This window comes from Aulostomus chinensis, chromosome 4, assembly GCF_037954235.1.
Source record: "Aulostomus chinensis isolate RoL2024-O1b breed Wild chromosome 4, RoL_Achi_v1.0, whole genome shotgun sequence".
NCBI lineage: Eukaryota > Metazoa > Chordata > Actinopteri > Syngnathiformes > Aulostomidae > Aulostomus > Aulostomus chinensis.
This window is the reverse complement of record NC_141323.1, coordinates 15,988,690-16,011,631: the sequence shown is the minus strand read 5'-3', so window position 1 is coordinate 16,011,631 and position 22,942 is coordinate 15,988,690. Positions and strand designations below refer to the sequence as shown.

Sequence of the window (22,942 nt, the reverse complement as noted above, 5' to 3'; positions counted from 1 at the left end):
TTAACGCCCTCTTAATTTCAGGGATTTTTTTTTTTCCAACTGTTTGAAAATAAGCAACAGAAGGTGTGAAACTGTAGAAGAAACAGCGCTAATAACCAACTGCAAGGATAAGGAAATTGTTAAGATTTAAGGCTACCTGCGAACTGTGATAATGAAACGCAACTTCAAAAATGGGCAACACATCTGTAATCATCCGCAAACAATCATATTAGTATTTTCCTGCGCAATTCCTCCTGGATTCAGGAAGAGTACTAAATCCCAGGTTCAAGCTAATTGACTGGAACCCTTTTCCACTGACTGCACCACCCCAACTTTTTACATGCTGGAACTGTGGAGTCATTTATTTTCTTTTTATTAAAAGAAACTGCTCTGAGATACTTCCATGACAAAAAAAAAAGATGGCGTTTCCAGCATCTGAAATAGTTCTACGATTCTTGATAATTGGTTTCTTCACCCCTAAAATATGAACTACACAAACACCAAGATTACTGAGAGGAGATAGGTTAATGACATTGTCTGCCCTCGCGTAAATTGGAGTCTTACATTTTCTTATTTATTCAATTTTTTTTGTTTTTTTTTTTAATCAGGCCTTTTCAGAAACATACTCTTGGGTTAAATCACTTTTTGAACTGCATCCCCTTTATGAAAGGTGATTCAATCAAGCTGTAAGAGAAATCTTCTTTATCTTCTTCTTCAACTACAACAAAGTCCAAAGTCTAAAACTAAAGTCTCTGACTATCTCCAACATAAACTAGAGGGCACCCACCGGACGCACAATGCAAATTTTCTCTGGGTTCAATGGATCCACCCCAAAATTTAACCGCCCCGACCCATGCTACACCCTAGAGTTGGTATTCGTCAAGATCCTGAAAATGTCAGGTATTTTATTTGTTCAATATAAAAACGTTGTGCATTTTATTTTACTCTCACGGGAAGAATAAATACGAAGAAACCCCGAATCGCTGAATTGCGATGCTAACCACCTATTAGCTAATAATAAGCCGTAGTTATTTGACTTGGGTCTCCTGTCTTCCTTCCTTTCTATCCCTCCTGATTTTTATTCCCTTTCTCTCTTTAACATTCTGCGGCATTCCTTCCTCCATCATAATCCTTTGCTCTTTCTCTTTCTCACATCTCCTCTCCTTCTTCCATTATCTCCCTCTGTCTCACTTTCGTCTTTTCATCCACTTCGTCCTCCATATTTCTTCCTCTCCATCCTATAGTTGTCCAGGTAATTGCATCCAAAGTTCACTCTGTCTCGGGGGCTAATGCAATTGAAGTAGGGCCAGAGCCCCTTCATCAAGCCCAGCTCTGGCATTTCATTTAGTCTATTTGGGAGTCAGCTTGTAAGCAAGTGAGGGGTTTCACTCCATCAGCTCATCATTAGTAATTAATACAGTGATAGGATTAGCTGCAGTATTAGGCTAGTGGCTAATGGAGGCTCTGCCAGTTGGAGCTTGTACAGGAGAACCGTGTTCATCCACCTTTATTGTTATTTTAAAGTATATTTACCTCTTTTTTTAATTTATCACGTTCCAGAAGAGACCTGCTCTTACATTACCTTTTGATGTGTGCATCCTCGTGCACTTGAATTGACGTGGATGTTATCATGTGGCGGCTTTCCCGTGCCTGGCGGGTGGGGGGGTTGCTCTCCGCAGCGTTAATTACATCATTATGGTGGGGATGGATCTCCATCTGTTCGGCCATTACTCCTGTCCCATTCTGGGCTGACCCACATTGCGCCTCTGAATTAGACACACACAGGACTAAATGGTCCTGTTAAATTATGAAACTATTATATCTGTGAGGCTATTTTAGAACATATGTATTCACACAGAGCGAGAAATTAAGATGGGTGTGAGACAAAAAAAAAAAAGAAAAAGGAACGATGAGGTAGACGGAGCAAGGGAGAGAAAATAGAAAGATGAGAAATGAGGCTGTGAAGAGATTTTGAAAAATGAGAGCCAATGAAAGCAACAGAGGGAATGTGCAGATAGAATGATAGAGTAGAGGAAGTTAAATTTTTCTGTCTGGCCTGATTTTCAATGCGCTTGTCCTATTGTTAGAAGTTGATAACAATTTTATGAAGCATGATAAGACATTGATGGATTTCACCATGGATCATGCAGACAGATGGGAAATGGAGGATAAAAATCTTTACTACAGTCATCAAAAGCGGCCCGTCATTCCAGTGGCCTTTAATTCTCTATTTAAAAGTTTGGGTTTTGTTTTGTTGTAAAGATTAGCTTTCTAGGTAAAGTGTTTCCATAAATTGTGTTACATTTTAATGATCTACTAAATTTAAAAACTAGTGCTTGGGATGTCCGCGGCTAATCTGCTAGATATACATCTATTGCCGAGCCAGACATTTTAATTGCCATTGAGGAGTAATTCAGCAAAATATTCTTGAACAATACAATCAAATTTAATTTCTTGTATCACCTCAGTCGGCTAAGTGACTCAAGAGAACCTGAGAGATAAAAAAAAAAAAAGTTTTTTTTTTTTTATTACCGCTTCAATGAGCAGCAGTCCCTGTCCTGTCTCAGTCCCTGAAGGATGACTCATGTCCCTTTTTAATTTCAGCTTTGTATTGCCGTGTGCTTCACACAAATGAAACATAAACTGGTGGGAATTTGGCTCTTTGGGAGTTGGCATTATAACTGAGATATGCGCTACAAAGGCAGGTTGACGGGTGGACAGGCAGGCCAAGCTTAAAAGTTATGATTGTGGGAGAAGTTAATGATTTTAAAAGCTGATGAAGGTCCCTGTATGACCAAAGCATGAACTGAATGAAGAAGAGAAAGTGAGCGCGGCGGGGTTTTTTTGTGCGTTTTTTTTTTTAATATAGCTTTTTAAGTCACAAATAAGTTGGAAACATTTTCAACGGGGAAATATGGCATGGAATGATGTCATGATAGAACATGCGTAAAATCTATAGGTTGTAATGGTGAGTCATGTGGATGCGGGATGGCTTGAGACGTCATTCAACAAGCGGTTCACATTTGATGCCCCTCAACGCATCGCAAGAGGCTTTATATAAATTGTCCCTGTATCATTCAGTATGTAAGCTCCACCCACGGAGGAGTTTCCATTGCAGACGACGACATGAGGTCTAACCCTAACCCTCAATATTACACTACAAACATGAAAATATTAAACTGGGTATAATATGGCCCCTTTATTGTCACGTCACTAGCTTAGTTAGCGCTCACTTTTGAACGTAATGGGCGAGATAACTTTGATAGCTGCCTTCTATTGCTCAATTTTGATGCTCCCTGTTTGTTGTTTAGGTGCTGCTTATGGAATATCTGGATGTGAAGAACAGCCGCAGTTCCACCGAGCCCTCAGCTCAGCTCACGTACGCCAGCACTGGCAGTGAGTTCGCAGCCTTCTTTGCGAAGAAAAAACCTCAGCGTGCCAAGCAGTCGCTCTTCAAGTAAGCTTTAAGATTTAAGTATTCTGTACATGACATAAAAGTTCTGACAGGATATCCTTGACAGGGTGTTAAACATTGAAATATCTTAAAATTCTAGGAATCTTTGTCCAAAGAATACTCGTTTTCTTATAGGTTTGTTTTTTTACAATGCATGTCCGTTTGGTGAATTTTCTAGGTTTGAGTCATCTTCCCATGCCATCAGCATGAGTGCCTACCTGAGAGAGCAGAGACGAGAGCTCTACAGCAAGAGTGGCGAATTACAAGGTGAGGAGGCTGACCCTGCTATGACCTGACCGATAGACAGTGGGGAGCTAGAACGAGAAAAGGATGTGACGAAGAGTGGAGGGACTGAAAAATGAGGCCGGGGGGGGGGGGGGGTGGTTGTGACGAGACATAAGGTGTGAAAAGTATTGACGGAAAGACAAGTGGGAAAAGATGGGGTAAGAGCAGCAGGAACTCTGATTCATGGTTGAGTAGAAGGATGAAGAGAGGAAGGAAGGAAGGAAGGACAAAAACAGGCATGGATTAACAGAAGTATTTGAGGGGCACGAGTAGACGGTCAATAAAGACACTGGCAAAGGAACGGGAGTGCAAGATGAGGAAGATTTGGTCATGTTTGGCGAAAGTGGAGGCAGGAAGTTGCAAGAGTCGTTCAGTATTGGTGCAGGTGGAATAGAGAGGATGACAAAGGAGTGGCAAAAGGTGTTGTAGAGATAGGAAAGGCATGCCACAGTTTGAGAAGTAACACTTAAGAAAACGGAGGAGAGAGAGAGAGACGAGAGGCAGAGACCTGGGTGACTTTGCAGAAAATGCCTACAGGGAGAGGCCTTGAAAACCTCACTGACATACTAACTCACACACACACACACACACACGCACACGCACACACAAAATAGCAAAGTGAGTGAGCTACACAATCAGACCCCAGAGAATCTGAGATGTTCTATTGCTCCTACATCTTCTCTCGCTCTCTCGCTCTCTCTGACTCTCCGTTTCTTTGCCTATGACCTTGAGGTTTCAATCAGCACTGCCTGACAGCTCTGTTTATCTGCTCCCCTTTTTTTTTTTCTCTCACTGAGCCCCTTGTTGACATTATTTGCATAAAGTAGAAAAGGTAGAAGACGGAGCAATGAAAAAATGCAACAACAAAAAAAAGCAAAGTTGTTGTTGAGTTTTTGCATAACGAATTAGGACTACCATCATTTCAATGTTCCCCCAAACTGATATTAGCCATCTGACCACTTTACAGCAAAGGTTGCTGCTTTTCTGTTGGCACGGCAACAAGTTGGACCTGTCTCATCAGCTTCATGTCCCTCCGCTGGTACCGTAACCTAACATGACAGTTAGTCTCTTTGATAAATTTAACGTTTGTAAAATTCATTTTAACCCTCGATATGAACACAAAATTTAATTAATCTTATTATAAGCCGGCATCCATCATACATCATCATACATCAGCCATAACTATCTAACAGCAAGTGCATTACAGGCAGAATGCTTCAGATGCTGAAAAAGGGCAAAAAGTGAAAAAATAAAGAAACACAGATTCAAAACTCCTGCACCAGTAACTGCGATGTATCTGTTAAAGCCAAGTCTTCTCCAACTGTATTAAGGTAGACAATAACTAACAAATTATTTTTAATCCAATTATGTTCTTCTCCCAGCTGGATGGATAATGTTGGTCCCTTCCCCCGTGATGCAAGTTTGCAGGGACCGTCTACAAAGTGCAACAGAAAAATATTCTTGAAGTTCACTCCTAAAAATCTCTGAACATGTCAACTGTCCCCTGTGGCTAACATCATAGCAATCAGTTCAACAAAAATACCTTTGTAGCCTATAAATCGTTGGATTTTGATTTGCTTACTTGAATTAACACAATGATTGTACTGTTTAAACTGATAAAAAAAAAAGGATGCAGCCTCTTCTTTTGATGGCTATTGTACAAAGAGACAAATAGACCAGACAAAAACTTCAAAGTTTGGCTAAATCATTGTACTAATTGAACAATTAACCCCTTACTTGTAACAGCACAGCAGTTATATCATCCATCCATCCGTTTTCTACTGCTTGTCCTTTTCAGGGTAGTGGTGGGGGGCCTATCCCAGCAGCCTTCGGGCGAGAGGCGGGGTTCACCCTGGACGGGTTGCCAGTCCAGTTATATCATATAAAAGTTTACTGTGCTTGCCCTCTACATTATGAAACAGTTCCTCCCCAAAAAACTGAAAACAATCACTTTAATCATACTTACCAAATGTTGACGGTTATTTAATGCCTTGTATGTTTTCAAAATGAACAAAAAGGTGTACTTTTCCTGTTATACGTTTGGGTTTGTTATCAGATATCAATAAAGCTTATGCGGAAGTTTTAAAAATAGGCCAAGGAAAGCCTTATCAATAAAGAATAGGCTATGCTAATGGGGTATGAGCTAGTGTTTAAAGTATTTAAATAATGCAGTATTCGTTACGCTGCTCGAAGCATTTCATTAAAAAACAACCAAAGAATGTCTAATTCTGCTTCCAGAATTACGTCAGGGCAGGCGTTAGTTCTTTTTGGTAATAAATGCCTATCATACAGTAGCTTCTCTTGTAAATGTATACATAATGCACTGCCTCAACTCCTCCCCTCGCCACCACCACAACCACCACAGAAAGAACAGCATTGATTAACAGCGGATAAAGGAAAACCTCAAATGGTCTTGAAATAACAGCTCACATTTTTTTCTCTTCCTCTTCCATCTATCTGCACTTTAGAATGAAGGGAGGTGTGTGTGTGTGTGTGTGTGTGTGTGTGTGTGTGTGTGTGTGTAGGGGGGAGGGGGGTTGCTGGGAAAAAAAACTATTTTTTTTTTGGCTGCCTGAATGCCTCAGAGCGCTCATAAGAAGATGAGATTTCTCCGGGCTTTCATTTCACCTGTCACAATGCCTAGCGCCATCCACAAGCCCAGGCCGGGGCCTGAATGGCTGCAAAGAGATTGAGGGAGTACAAAATCATTTAGAAAGTGAAATAAGTCCACTGTGATGGAGGAAGGGAGGGTGAGGGAAAGATGGATGGAGGGAAGGAGAGAAAGGAAGGTTAAAAGTCATTGTTTTCATCAGGGTCCAGTGGGGAAGCCATTAAGAGATTTCTGAAGGAAGAAATTAGAAAAATATGTATTGAGATGGTGTGGAAAGGGAGTTTTTCTCTCTCGCTCCCTCCCTCTTTTCAGATTAAACTTGCTGTCGGGAGGAAAGAGTTTGAAATGAGAGATTGAGTTGATGAGTTCTTGTGGCTATGGGATTACTCCACTCTTAAAGCTCAGTCAAGTGTGTCTCTTAGTCTCTCTTACTTGGAGTTTCCTGAACCCCCCCCCACGGTCTGCTTCATGTCAATATTAACTCCACTGATCACCAACACAGACTCAGAAGTTTTTATAAAATCCAGTTATGCTCTGTTAACCAACAAAATAACGCAGTGAAGTTTTCGAACATTCCAAAGATGCTGTTGTATCCTGGATACTACGTATATTTTCCCGATGAAAGGTTCGCAGTATTTCTCCAGTTAGAATCTGAGCGAGCCGTGTTTGTATAGAGCATGTAATGATTTTCTAACCTATCCAGACAGCCTCACTCGATCTCTAATGGATTTGAAATTAATCTGTAATATCTGTAATTTATGTCTCCTGAGTGCTGTAAGGACCAGCCATATCTCATTACACACATGCACACGGCAATGCAGGCGCGTATTCACATTTGCCTTCTACACATGAAGAACACACAGGGGGACTTAATTACTTGCCTTTTTCAACAGAGCACGTCTCATACGCTTCAATTAATCCAGTGCTTCCTTTTAAGGCTTTATTACAGCTCCATATGTAGCCACATCTGGCGTGTACATAGTCAGACTGCTAGCCCAAGTATGTATCTATATACCTCTATCGATCTATTTATCTATCTATCTATCTATCTATCTATCTATATATGTATATATATATATATATATATGAAGGTATCTATACTGTTTCTGGATGTATTTCCAGATTCAATCACATTTCTTATGAATAAATAATGTAAATAACATTTTATTGATGTGCAACCGTGCTGTCTTATTCCTCGCCTTGTTCCTTTATTACCTCCTTACTGTCTTTGGAGGCAGCTGATGACTCAGAATGGCTCAATGGTCATCCAGGAGGTGAAGAGCGAATACCTCTCAATAACTACTTGGAAGCAAAATTTTACGTGCCTCTGTTACATTATTTTTGGTGGCATATTTCCTTGCTCCAGGGTAGGTTTTGAAGCGACGGCACTGCCTATTGTTACATGCTTGCCCTGGATATGCATGTAGATAAACATACGCACTTCAAACTTCCCCCCCTTTTTTCCCCCTCTCCCTGCAGGCACATAAATACACTTCCATCCCTTTCACACTCCTGACCTTCCTCCTCTAAGATGTATTCATAACCAACACGGTTCCAAATATATTTCACACATTCTCTCTTTCCTTTTGATATTCAAAATAGACTTGCTCTCAGGGTGTCCGGCAAGCAGAGCCTCCTATGCAAGCAATCTAGTTACAAACAGCTTGCTTTCTGCTCAGCCCACAAAAGCCTATTGCTTGGGTCTGAAATAGGGAAAAAAAAAAAAAAAAAAAAAGTATTGTATCGTGTGCTTCTTGTTTATGTATGTAATAGCATCATGTTCCCATAAGTGAGGAAGGGTGGGGATGAAGGGGAAAGTGAGAGGAGGAAGAGCTCAAGGCGACTTGGAAGGGATGTTCCTTGTCAAGCCGATTTGTACACACCAGCGGGAAGGGTGGGGCGGGAGAGAGGTGCAAATGGAAAAATGTCTAGCAGTAGCAGGGAAAGTGGCAGTAGGTGGGATATCACGGATGAGGCAGGCAGATGTTGATTGCCACGTGCTCTCAGAGGGGTGTTGGTGCGTTTTGTGTGTTTGAGAGGTGAAGTAGCAGCTGGCATCTTTCTGCCAAGTGATGTGTGATGTTACACACTGTGGCTAAACTGGGGGGGGGGGGGGGGGGGGATTATGACTGCTGCTGCTGAAATGTGTGTTTTTGTGAGGAAGGACAGTTTTCCTTTAGTTTCATACCTTGGAAAATCCTCTTTTCCTTCAAGAAGTTTTTCCCCTCACACTCTCGAATGGCTGTCTTCAATCTATTTGTATTTTAAAAAAGCTGACTTGCCTTTTCACGACCTCTTTTTCCAATCATTCAGTTTGTTGTCGGAATACTAGGATAATGGCTTGCCTATACTTGACTTCCGCTGACCTTGCACTTATGATTTATCAATACTTGGAACCTCAAATGGAATTGAAATTTCTCTGAAAAAAAACATCAATAATTATTAAAGGATTATGATGGTAGAATCCAGAAGACACTGACTCGGCAACAAATGATGCAACTGTCTCCCTACATAAATCCATTATCTTTACTACCGTGGAAGAAAAACGGCACAAAACGTTTTTCAAAAGTGGATAGAATTATTTATGTCTTTTTATTGTGTTATTGCATTTACAGTAAATTAGATCTTATAAGATTTAAATGAAGGCAGGTGAAAGGAAGGGGCAGAAGCTACTCCCACCATGATGTTTCAGAGAGCTTGTGTATATACTCACTTTTTAAAAAAAATCTATTTCTAAAAGAAACAAAATTGGCCGTTGCGCTCTTGACATTTTGACTGACACCTCATTCATGCCAATTGAATTTGCCACGTCCAGTCAAGAGCCTAAAATAATGCCTACCCGAGTGGTTAACACAAGCTTATTATTATTTATTAATTTTTTTCATTTTGTTCGACGGTATTAATACTTCAGTTATACCACGCTTGTGAACTTGTCTCTTAAAAATGCTGGTTGTCAAAGGCTCCAGAGGTTGCGACTGATATTAAACATTATCATGCGCGCGTTTTAGGATGTTGTTCGTTCATAGCTGTTAACTTCACACCTCCAACAATTCCGTTTATCTTGCAAAACAAATATATTACCTCAAACTTTTGCTTGCCTTATGACTTACTCTCATCACTGGTCCCAAATCCTTTAGCTTTTGGTCGAGGGAACCCAAAACGAAGCGTACTTCAAGCAGTTCACGAATGTCACTGCCCTCCTCTGACATTTAATATAGCTATTGAAATACTTCAGGTAATCATTTGTCATTGCACAGCAGAACATGTTTACGATTGAAATTAAATGGACAAGCCATTATTTTAAAACACTCTGGTATATGATATTACCAAATTACCTCCCTATCATCATCAACGGCTGTTTGTCCATCCTCGGCTCAGTATTCCTTGTAAAACCTTCTCCATAAAGCTGTCAGTGACTGATGAGTACTGAGTAGACTAGCATGAGGCTTTGTACATGTGCTTACATGTCGAGTTCTGTCACCTATGACATGTGCAACATGCGGTAATTGTAACAGCGTCTATATTTCTACACGCCGCAGTAATATCCCTAGAAAATGACATGTTTCCTCTCGTCTATGGATGGGCTTTTGTTGGCTGCGCTGCAGGGGTTTGTAGATACAGTGGAGGGTATACCTGTGTTACCTGACAGGCTGTTACCGTGGAAATCCTTTATTTGGGTTTCAGTATGATAGTAAATGTAGAACATGCTTCACATGTTGCAGGAAACACAGCAGACGCCCAGGTTCACATTTACATACAATACATGTAGCATGGTTGATGATAATGGTTAAAAAAAAGCATTAGAGATGTGATTCCCCTCCTCGCTCTTAGCACACACACACACACACACACACACACACACACACACACACACACACACACACACACACACACACACACCACACATTGTTGGATGTGCTATGGGAATAGTGATTGAATTACAGGAGCTCTGGTGTTGAAATTAGAGTGGAACATGAAGACGGTGTGGAAAATACACACTGGCTTGTAATAATAATAATATCAGGTTTTTACGATTGCTAAGCTTGTGGTTAGAAATCTGGTGGTTACAAGGCTAATAATGGAAAACATCGCAGGGGGTTATTTAAAACAAATGCTGCTGTAATGTCAGACATTTGCAGAGCTTCTAAAGATTTTATAGTCTTTAAATTGATAGAAATTCTAGAATTGGTGCTATGTTTTGGCAGTGTTTACTCTGTGTGCTATTTAGGCCCTCCAATACGCAACAGCGTGTGAGTCATCGGCTTAAATAATAATAACTTTGTTTTAGAGATGTTGATGCCAAACTTTTCAGAAAGAAACTTCACAAAAATGGCTTTACACATCAGGTCTGAAGAACGTATTTTCCTTTCTAGGCACCTGGATAAACCTTGTGGCTTTAACACGGAGACCTTGAGAAGGAAAATATAAAAATGGCCGAAAATTGGAGTGATGATGAGAAGTCTGAAAATTAAATGCAGCGATAAAGCAGAGGCGGGAAGAATAGAAATGACCGTGCTGTGGTGCAAAGGACAACAGAAGGAGATTATAACAAGGTTGCAATAGTTTACACAGCGCAGAAATTTAATCATAGAGAAAGAGCTTTGTGTATTTTCCCAACCTGAGGCTAATTCTAATCAGCATTGTCATTATTGGCAGCTTTGACTGTCCCTCCGTGTTTACTTTTAATCTCAGACCTGCTGATTGGAGACGAGGGAGGGAGAGGAGGGGAAGATGGAAGAGGGGCATGGGGGGACTTGAGGATATAGAGACCTTGGCATACGTACGGAAGCATCTACAGTGGTTGGCAGGACCCACACACACACACACACAGACAACTCTGTTTTTTCCGGATGCAACAGGTTCTAGAAAATATGAAAGTGTGCTTGTGAATTTTCACCATAAATTACAAAGATTGCACTGTTGATGCTTGAACAGAAGAAAGTTCCAGACTAGATTTAGCCTTCCTAGCGCCACTTTTCTTTATTTGTGCCAAACTTCTTGTCTCTTTTTCACGTCATACAGCATTTTAGGTCTACATTCAAGGTTGGATTCGGCCGCGGTCAGGTCTCACGGGAACTGACAAATTTTAGTGAGCTCATCCTGGTTTTTCCACTGTCGTTTTGCGAGCTTGTTCTCTTGAGAGTTTCAGCAAGGAAAAAAGTAAATATGATTGTAGAACTTCAGTAAATATCGGAGTTGAATTTGGAATTTTAATGCTTGTTTTTAAAGCACTGCTGTAAATGTTCTATTACCCCCAATATCGCTCTCAGATGCTCGTCAGTTCCGAACTAGCAAGGCCCTCTTCAGGTCATTTGGAACCGGCCGCCTGGTCACCCGTGAGAGTACTGGTGAATCTGCCTCCTTAATTATATTGTTTATTCCAGTCACTTCAACTTATATTTTTAATGGTTTGTACTTTTGGTGTCATCTCCACTCGGCTGCATTCCGACTTTTTAAAAAAGGTTTTAACTTAATGTGTCTTTATCATTTTTATTTGGCCGCTGCTCGCCTTTATATTTTACTTCATTTATTGTTTTTTTTATTCGTCGGTCTCAATAATTCTATTTCATTTGAACTTATTACTTTTTTAATGACTTTGCCTCGCTTCTTCTTCAGTGGTTGGTGCTGGTCTTATTTTTTTTATGTGTTTCATCTCGCGTGTATTATTGATCATGTTTGCTCGTGTCCGGTGCTGCTCAATCCCTTATATGTAATTCTTTGTTATTGCAAGCAGAGTTACATTTAGTTTGGTTGACTCAATTATTCATTTTGTGCTAGCCAGGAAACATATGTATTTTTATCTCAAATTAAATTGACTAAAGTGGAAGTACATGGTAATTAATATTGAGTGGGAGAAATGGAATTAGCCGCAAACATGCAATAATGCGACTTCAAAGCAAAATGGTTCATTCTCTAAGGAACAGAAACACAATTTGTCATGTAAAAAAGCAAATAAGACTTTCAGAAACAAAAGGAAAACCTGCTCAACAACTGTGTTGTTAGCTGGTGGCTAGGAGCTGGTCGCAAAAGGAAATACACGCAAACCTGCAGTCACATGATCCGCTCATACATGTTGCTATTATTGTTTTGTCCAGATGTAGTTACGTTTAAGCAAACCATGTGTTTTTAGGCGACGGTGATCTCTTATCACATGTACAGATTACATCCGAGTTTTGAAACATTTGTGTGTAAATTGTGTGTTAGTTTTTAGGAAGTATGGGAAACTCTTAAATGGTCTTTAAAGTCTTAAATTTCTCCGTCAACCGGCCACTCTTGTTGCCTTCTGATCATCAGCGTCAGGTTGAACTCCAGTGTGAAGGGGTTTAAATCACTGTTTTTGAACAAATTGACGTTTAAAAAAAACGAACGAAACAAGATAAAGTAATTTTACTTGTTTTTTTAAATGCTGTTGTGAAGAAGCTAACACTGAAAGGATGGACAAATTCATGGTAAGTTGCTCAACGCGCATGCATGGCTTTTTTTTTTTTACTCCTATCTGTGCCATGATGAGACATTCAGTCCGTTTTTGAGCATATTAGATAAATATTTAATCTCTCCTCACATCTTACTCTGCTCAGATCTCATGTTCACTTTGTAGTTACAGATTTGAACTTTTTTTTTGACACCAAAATGTTTGTTTTGTATGAATATTGGTACCATATTTTATTTCAGTCCTGAGCGCTTTGAATGCAGCTGCTTAGGTAGAAAATACGCTACATAAATGACGTCGGTTGACAATTTTTTAGTCATAAAAATAAAATGTCAAGCTCACACCTCGAAAAAAAACAAAACTGTACCATTAATATTCATTCTGCTGCAGAAGTACATTCTTGTCATACCATCACTGACAAATGGACATTCAATAAAATCCATGGAGACACATTGTATGCCATGGTAACACACTTTTAATAATTAATCCAACTCAATTTATGTCTGAATTTATTTATACTATTATTTATTAATACTATTTATTCTCAGTTGAGCACTGGGGTTTAGTCTCCTGGATGAAAGAGCAGGAGAATCCCATCAAATTAATTTTAATAATAGAACGCTCTCATTAGGAACCAATCAGACATGAAGACAGTCTGAATGTAATTAGATGCCCGGAGTTGACCAATGAGTCATACATTATTGACACGGAAACCAGTCCTGTAAGACCAGCAGGCAATGGATTCCTGCCTGAGTTCTTTTTTTTTTTTTTTTTCTTTAAGCTTACACACACACACACACACACACACACACACACACACACACACACACATTTAAAAATATCTGATTTGTGCTAGGAGAACATTAACTAAATCAATCACTCCAAGAACTAATTTTCACAGCATATCGGCTACAGATTCAGCAACCGAGAGTGAAAATGGATCGTTCCATCATTCTGCTTTCTATTTGCGCGATTTAGTTTGATATGTGCAATTCTAGTAAATGGTGCAGATTTGGGGCCTTAATCAAAGGAACTGCATCATCACACTCTCGGTTTTAGAGGCTAACAATTACGCTACACACACAGATCATGTACAATCCTTGATAGTTACCGGGTACACTAGAAAAGACCTAGTAAAACTGTGTATTTTTGTCATTCAACTCCTTTTTTTTCCCCGTGTCCGGTGTTGTTTTCAGCCTGTGTGTGTGAGGGACATGCTTGTGAGTCAATTACACCAATCACCCAATTGCCCTCCTGCCAGTCTCAATCAGAATCTAGCCGGAGCGATCACGGGTGTCTTTGATTCTCTTGTGTTGACCTTTTTTTGGGTGGGCGAAACACAAAAACATGATTTGGCGCTCTGTCTATAAACCAAAGATTACAACTGTGATCGGGAGGTGTGCCAGGCTCCTGCATTTAAAAGCACTGTAAATGAAGGTTTTTCTTTTTGTTTTTTGTTTTTCGTAGATGAATTATACTCGATAAAACCAACCGAATATAGTCTGTATGACATGGACTATTTTAGCTCTGTACACAAATCTGTCCCTCTGAATTGAATGGGTTTAAGTGGGGACAGACTTATCATACAGTAGCTACAATCAGAGATGGGAACAAGTATATCAAAATGTATCTCGCTAAAAAAATCCAAATACTTGCTTACCAAATCTATTCTGCACTACAAAAAAGAAAAGTGCCAGAGGAACTGCATTTACTGAAATAAAAAAGTGTAAAAGTACACGCTATACTTTATAGATGTGTTAGGATTTTCTTGGATGCAGTCAGTGTCTTACCGTGTTTTATTTAGGGCTGTAATCTCCCAGTCGACTCGTCGATTTATTAGTCGATACGTTCTGGCTCGACCAAAATTCTGATTGGTCGATTTTTTGCCACGTTAATTTCATCAGGAGGAAAGTACCGAAAGCACCCCTGTTTCACAGACAACAATCTATCTTTGAACACCCCCCTTGTTTTTGTTATTTTGGACTAGCCCGACCTGCTATAGACAGACAGACTGAAGAGTCCTAGGCCGATGTCTGGTGGTTTGATGAATGTATATTTAATTTTGACGGTTTCATTTAAAGTCAGTCCTCGTCCACCATGTTAAAGACATCTGCAGCGTGGCAGCATTTCATGAAAGTAGATAAAGGGAAAAAAGTCAAATGCAAAGTTTGCAAACAACAGTTTTCATGTCATAGCAACACGACGGCGTATCACCTAGAAACGGTCAGCTAACTTGTCCACCTTAGGTTGCCCCGTCAGTTTTGAGTATATGAGCATATCAGAATTGACATTTCAATGTTTTAGTCTAATAATTGTTTTGTTTTCATTGTAAAAATTCTTACCGTCGACTTGCCTTTTGTGTTAAAGAGAAAAGTTTTAAGTTAAAAGTCTATTTGTGTCTCAGCCGCCATGCCGAGCTCCTCTGTGCGCAGGACCAATGATAGTGTCGGTCAATCATTATAACGTGACAAAAACAATTGTCTTAATATTCCTCAACAGGTTTTGTGCTGATAGTTGACACAGTATATTTTTCATATATAAAATTAGTCGATTTTTAGTCGAAAATGAGGGCTTCAGTCGACCAAGAATTTCTTTGGTTGATTGCAGCCCGAGTTTTATTTCGTGGAATTTGCACCAAAAATCAAGCAGCTTTTTCTACAAAATACTTGTTACCAGACCAAAGATGAGGCAAAAATTCACAATGACCGTGTTTCAACATGTAGGTCAGCAGTGATTTCAGATCGGCACGTTGGCATCAACACAGAAAAGAAAAGTGTTTCTAAATCTCAAGGGAGTGTATCACTGACAGAGAAACGATCTTGGACAAAGTTGAATATTTCCTGCCATGTAGTGTCGAATGGATCTACGATTTTCATTTGATGACTAGTGGAAATAACCTGATCTCAGGTTTCCTTCTCCCATTTGAGTAGATAGAATCAGAACCTACTGCTTGTCTAAGAAAGAGGCGGGGTGATGGGCAAACCCTGTGACACAGCCTCAGGAATTATGATCGTGCCAATCGTGAAAGAAGGGAGCGAGTGTTGATATTTAACAGGAGATATCACGTGATTCCCTTGCCAAAGACCGTCCACGTGGGGTGTGTGTGTGTGTGTGTGTGTGTGTGTGTGTGTGTGTGTGTGTGTGTGTGTGTGTGTGTGTGTGTGTGTGTGTGTGTGTGTATGTCGGTATACACACACATACACACACACACACACACACGAAACTGACTCAAACAACTTGTGAATGAGGGATTATGACCTTTCTTTTCTCATCTGTCTGGATTTCTTCTTCTTGCTCTCTTTCACACACTTGCAGATGCATAGAGAAACACAGCGGTCCCAGGAGACGCAGTTTTGTGTTAAAGAAAGCATCACACATACATTCTCTTCACCTAAATCTGGGCAGGGCCGGAATTCATCACAGGATCAAACCCTTTTCTCATCAAACCCAAGAAAGTGTAGCTAATGCAATTTCACTAAGTCACTGCCTGACTTGATTACATGTGGGCTGGGGAGCGCATGCCGATGCGCCACAGGGAGCTGGATGGTTGTCACTAGTGTGTGTGTGTTTGTGTGTGTGTGTGTGTGTGTGAGAGCATACGCAGTATATCTCAAGTGTTTGTGTGAAGACATTGTATGGCACATGTCTATATATTTGTATCTGGCTGTGTACCCTGTTAAATCTGTTTTAAGAGATAGAAGTTGGCTTCTTTGTCTGCGGCTAGTAGCGGTCCTCCAGGGGGATTTCAAGCAGATTTGGCAACATTAGAATGTGTCGATCCTTCCTTTCCAGCTTTCAGCCGTCCCACTGAGCACCCACACCTCCACCCCTCCGACTAATCCTGCATCAGACCACACACCGAGGTGCACAAATGACAAATACACTCATCCAAACAACCCTAACCAACACTCCAGCATGCAGACACAAGCTCTCTCAAACAAAAATCATACTTTTACCCATTATGACGAGAGGGCTTGGTGGCATCCTGACCTGAAACCGTAGCCAGCTTGTCACGTCTAGACTACTCTGAAGAACCCCATGCATATTAATACGGTTCTATTTAATATTCATCAGTGCTATGCCCTGTTGGCAGCTGCTTCCAGACCCCACGGATCAATGAGGTGTCTTCCTCGCTCTTTTGTTTGACATGGATGCAGATGTTTAGAGCATGAAATTAAATTGGTCAGTGTCACCAGGACTGTAAACATGGTAGTTATTTTGGTGTGTGTGTGTGTGTGTGTGTGTGTGTGTGTGTGTGTGTGTGTGTGTGTGTGTGTTGTTAACCGTCATTACCGCAGAGATGTGTGGAGCACACAGCTAACTTCCTTGTGACATTTTGATGATAAAACAAAAAGTTCCGCCAACTCTTTCCATGAGAGAGAGAGAGAGAAAGAGAGAGAGTGTTGCAGAGAGTGATAGAGAGTGGAAGAGGGAGTGTGTGAGGGAGGCTGAGCAGGAGAGTGTGCTGGCGGCAGCTTTGTTTAGGAGCCTGTAATTGAGTCTTAATTGAATTGGCACCAAAGGAAGGATGAATGGTTATCGAGATGGAGAAAGAGTGAGTTTGAGTGAATTGGACCTCATCTGAGTCTCCACTTAGCAACGCCAACGTGAGCTTACCATGCAGATGAATTTCACGGCAACACGATCCAAATCCGAAACTGTTGATTTTGAAAGTTTTCGAAGGAATAAAAGCTTCCCGTGTCATTATAATGAAAATACGGCAAGTGTTGTCTCCCCATACTTTTCAAAATCAAACTTGTTCGATTAGAAATGCATTATGGAGCCCAGCCAAGGGAACAATAGCTTTGATATGCATTTGAATGCAAGGCTAGGCCGGCTGTGGAGGTAATACGAAACACGCTTTCGCACTCCTGCAAAGGTGTCTTTGTGTTATATCACACAAGCTTTGCAAAGCCATATTGGACGTGGAAATGAAAAAGAAGAAAATAGCAGACCAAGGCTTTGTACCATAGTGGAAACTTGTGTTTTCAGGTCTCTCACACACATGCACACATACACACACACACACACACACACACACACACACACACACACACAACTGCCTTAAAACAAAATAACCTGGATTGCCATGTTCTTATGTTTCCTCTTGACATACAGTATCTTTCCTCATTTAAACTAATGTGTAAACACTATTTTGATTTTCCTTAAAGTCCTTCAAGGTTGTTTTTTTTCCCAAAAAGATGAAATTGTAGACATATTACATACTTTTATTGATTTCTTTCTAGTATCCTTCATTTTATAACCACTTCATGGTCACTGGAGTCAAATCAAACTTTATTTTATAAAGCCCAAAGTCATTCACTCCTTCCGGCTGAATAAGAACTTTCCCAAAAACCCTTTTAACAAGGAAAAAAAGGGCAGATATCTTAAACAACAGATCAACAGAATTCCAAAGAAACAAAAGTCAATGGACTAAAAAAACAAACAACTTTTAATGCATGTAAAATTAACCTTTCAACTTTATCTAAAACTCCACTGTGTCTATGGTCCTCTTTTCTTCTCTTGTTATATATTAATACATCACAATTTACTTCCGGACACTTTATAAATCTATATGTAAACTTATGCACTCATTTATCCTTAGTATTCTTTAGAAATGTCCAGACAGCCAATTTGTCTGCTCTGCATTTTGTCTTATTGACAACAAGCTGGAATTTTTTTTCCCCATCAGTTGTATTGATTACTTCAGCCTGAGCGGAGGTAATGAGCTTCAGTGTTCTTTCTCTCCCCTTTGGTATCCTCTCTCCCCTTGTGTGCATAATCCCCCCCCACCCCCCACCCCCCACCTCATGTCTGACTCTACCCCTCTTTCAGTGCATGTTACATTGCAATGATTTCCTGATTAACCCCTGTTAGCTTTGGGGTTTACCCAGGCAGCCGAGCGGGGGCATGGAGGAGAGAGCACTGGGGATGCATTCAGATTTTTGATCGTGAGATTGATGTGTTTATCACTGGTGAAGGTTCGCTTCTGCTCAGAATAGTTATTAAGATGTTCAAAACATTTTTAGAAGCTGTCTTTATAAATATTGATTAACAGAGGGAGTATCACTGTTACAAGCCCCCGACCGGGAGGATCAGGGTCACACGAAGAACAGCACTCTTTGACTTGAATGGGATTCCTTCTTTTTTAGAGGGCGCCTTTGTATGGTGATGATGATTGACTCTAATATGCAGTAGAAAGTTCTTCAGAACAAGCCAAAGCTTAAAAAAATAAAATAAAATGGTAGAACCTTCTCAGCAATAGCAGGGCAAGATGTTAGAGGTCATATTTTCAGTGCTGCTTCTCTGTCTGTCAGCAGGATGATGCAAAAACTATGAGGCTGATTTTCACCAAAATTGATGGAGAGGTGTAGCATGGACCAAGGAAGAATTAAGTTCATTTTGGGATATATTTATTAAACATGGCAGAAAAATTGCTCTTTTTTAATTCTAACTGGTTTGACTGGGGTTGTCTTCGCAGAGATGGGATCATTGGTGTCGGTTTGTGTCTCAACGGGATAACTAAAAGTTTAAGATGGAGTTCGATCAAAATTTGGTAGGATGAGAGAACGTAGGGTCTCGTTTTCATCTATTTGATCATCTTTATAATGTCTTTGCAGGTGGAGCTGACGACAACCTCATCGAAGGAGGAGAAATGAAGTTTGTGTGTAAACCAGGCGCGAGGAACATCACCGTCATCTTCCAGCCTCTTCTCAGGTAAGACGTAGCTTTCAGCCAGGGTGTCTACCCCTCTCTTAACTGAATTAATAATACACTGAACTGTATACAGTTTAAGGATAACTGCTTCTTATGTAGGTACGTACTTACCAGATTCCCTTTATTTGCTTTTTATGTCGATTTTTGTATGTGTTCCACTCGTGACAGTTCAGCAATCCAGAAAATGAACTGGTTATTACCAAATACCAAAAATCAACATTTTCAGTTAAATGAGAACAACGAGAAGCCACGTCAGATATGGAAACAGTTCATTCTTCTTTATGAGACCTAACGTTAAAGGTAAGCTCCAGAGTCTGTTTGTTAAAAATACAATATTCATCTCAGCAGTGGAGTGGCAGCAATAATACTTGAAATGCTTCTCTTTCACAACCTCTGTCTGATGTGGTTTACAGCTGACAATTTTCTGACAAGTTTATTTTAACACGTAAGCTGCAGTTTCCAAAAAAACTCATTGAAAATAATGATGTTTACTTCCTATAAACAAACAGCTTTTTGGATTGTCACAAATAAGGATAAAAGAAATGATTGATTGTATTGTGTGGTAGTAGTGGGTTGCCAAAACAACAGTCAAGGCAAACTTACCCAGTAAATACAACCTCTATTCTGGTATACTGATGTATTTTGTACAATAAATGCATCGCTGAAATGCTTTAGGAAGGTACAACCAGTCAATTGTGCTTTTTTTTTTTTTTTTTTTTTTTTTTAGCAGTAGAGGAACTAATTGAACCTAATGAAAAGTGAAATTAATTCAATGAACAGAACCAACTGGAACAGTTTGTATAAGGCTTTCTAGTAAATATTCAGAGAGGAAAAGCAGAGCTACCCGTGATGTATGGAGGCTGAGACATGACTCAATACCACTAAAATGTAAACTAATTCTATTACATGGTTTCTCAGTGACCATCTATTGATTCTTTTTAGCCTTTTTTCATGTTTATCCTGATCTCATAAATCAAACCTGATGTAATATACGGGTACCTCGAGTTCCGAATGTTTTTGTTGATACCGTCCAGGAATTGGGATCGACAGCCGTCCTAGCTGTTATTTTTGAATTAGAGTATTCTAAAGGCTTGTCCTCTGCATGTCTGCTAGGTTTCTATACAGCGCTCCTCTCCCAGTAGAGTAGTGCAAATCTAATAGTGAGGTAATCGAATTGTGATATATTACCATCTAGGATCCATTAGATGGAGATGTTTCCTATTTCCACACTTAAGTGCTCGGTATATATTTGTACAGTTTAAACACAATTGCGTGTATTTTTAATGCATAAAGGCAGGAGGATCGTAGCCTTTGGGCAAACACGATGTGCAAATGTATATTTAAGAGGCAGGTTCGTGGTATGTTTTGTATCTTGAATTCAAAGCTAGTGGAGAGCTGCATATGGGCCATCTATATAGTGACTGTATTCTGTGTGAGTTTTGGGCACTCATTACTTTTAAACTAATTTTGGTAATGATACTGGTAACTGTAAGGGAGGGTTGTCAGCTCGCCCAGATGTGATCCAAGGCATTGAAATATATCACAAATAGATTTATCCAAAATCCCTCCTCGATATACATTCAGAAATGTCGGTCAGAGTCAAGAAACCATTCACAACTGTCCAGAAATGTTAACTCAAAAAAATGTTGGTTGTTTGCATGCTCCTTTCAGCCCACAGAATGGGTACAAAGTGATCAAAACTCACTGAAGGGTGCATACTGAAGGGTGTCCTACTGATCCAACTCAATGGGTACCTTAAAAGTGGCAAATTGCGAACTTAAATTTGCTTTGTGTTTATTTTTTCTTCAAACTTTGCTGTCAGTGAATTAAAGGAACCTGTGATTACTCTCTATAGTATGTTAAAGTGTGTTTTTCAATATACTGTAAACTAAACGATATGCATACCCTGACCAGTAAATGCTGGACTGGCTACTAAGAACATGTGATTGCAGTTAGCTAAACTGGATGGTACCTCATCTATCAGATCTACTTTCCCTCTTCATCACCCTCTTACTTCGCTAAGCTATTTTGTCAGTTGTCATGTTACCTTTTGTTGGACTGATTGATGCTCTGTGAAGGCAAACCACTAGATTTGGTGTGTGTGTGTGTGTGTGTGTGTGTGTGTGTGTGTGTGTGTGTGTGTGTGTGTGTGTGTGTGTGTGCTGTTGTGAGACTGCATAAGTGTGTTCATGCATGCTTTTATGGCCTTCCTTTTGGAGATGGTTACCTTCGTGTCCCTCTCCTGCGCACGGATGCTTTGGCATTTCACTCAACCTCTCTCTCTTTCTCTAATACACTTTTATGCTCTCTCTGACACACACACACACACACACACACACACACACACACACACCCCTATTCACTGCGGGTCCAGCCAAACTCTCTCTGAACAAATGACCAAAAATAAAATGGGGACTAGCTCTTTGCCTACAGTACCTCTCCCATGTTGTCTGTAATGGTTCATATCAATCACACCAAACTGCCTCGCACACAGGGCCCTCTCTCTTTTTCTCCCTCCCTCCCTCTCTCTCTCTCTCTCTCTCTCTCTCCCTCCCTCCCTCTCTTTCTTACCCACTCTAGTCTACCAGTTCCAATGGAGCGCTATTGCTCGCAGATGGTTTCCTAATGGCAAAGCTCAGGCACTCTACTGATGGATCACTACACCTCCTGCAGCCAGTCATGCAACTCATGGCAGCTTTAATGACAAAAGCAGTTAGGGCACGCCGCACAAGAAATCTCTTGTGTGTGTGGTAGTGCATGGGAGTGTTAGACAACAGAGATTTTAATATTTAATTCCAATGGGGGTTTTTTTCTGTGTGTGTTGTTGTGTAATATGTTTATTTTTCCTTATCTACATCATTGCTCTCAACCTGGAGCATGATCATTTCTGCCTGCGCTTAAAAATGATTTTAAACGATAAACTTTAGAATGTAAGTTTTATTTATTTCCATTATTGATCTTTTAAGGCTTGAAGTACATATGCTGACTGTGACAGTGCAGTTTTTAGGATAAAGCTACAACACTGAAGCCAAAATGGAACAAAAAGGGGGTCATCACAATGACTCAGAACCACTGATCTACAGTATAGCCGGAGGACTTTCTGTTGTTTTTTGTTGGTTTTTTTTGCTGTAATATTAGTTGATATCAGATTTCCAAGTTTTTTTTTTCCATAATATTCTTAGTTACTTTTTACATTGTGTTTTGTGTAACCTAAAATTTATCTGATACCCTTGAAAAGAGGTGCAGCTCTCTCTTTTTTTTTTATTTTGTAAAGATACTGGAGTTGTCATTTTCTCATTCAGTCGGTACAAATGTATCTTTAGGTGTGTGTTTGTCGGGGTTACTATGACAATGCTGGGGGTCATTTTCATTCGGTCTTGCCATTCAGCTCTGGTGTAACTGAATTCACTTGTCTAGTTTTTTTCTGTATCCTCTGCACGTATACGCCAAGCTTGTTTGCTTTTCT

General features: G+C 40.1%; 1 protein-coding gene across 1 annotated transcript in view; it reads left to right on the top strand.

Moving 5' to 3' along the window:
* Positions 1-22,942, top strand: part of exoc4 (exocyst complex component 4) — a 119,358-nt gene that overhangs the window by 24,068 nt on the left and 72,348 nt on the right. The window contains exons 10-12 of the mRNA XM_086202069.1: positions 3,291-3,436; positions 3,612-3,700; positions 19,380-19,476. Of these exons, the coding sequence (XP_086058195.1) occupies positions 3,291-3,436; positions 3,612-3,700; positions 19,380-19,476 (332 nt within the window). The remainder of the gene's footprint in view (positions 1-3,290; positions 3,437-3,611; positions 3,701-19,379; positions 19,477-22,942) is intronic.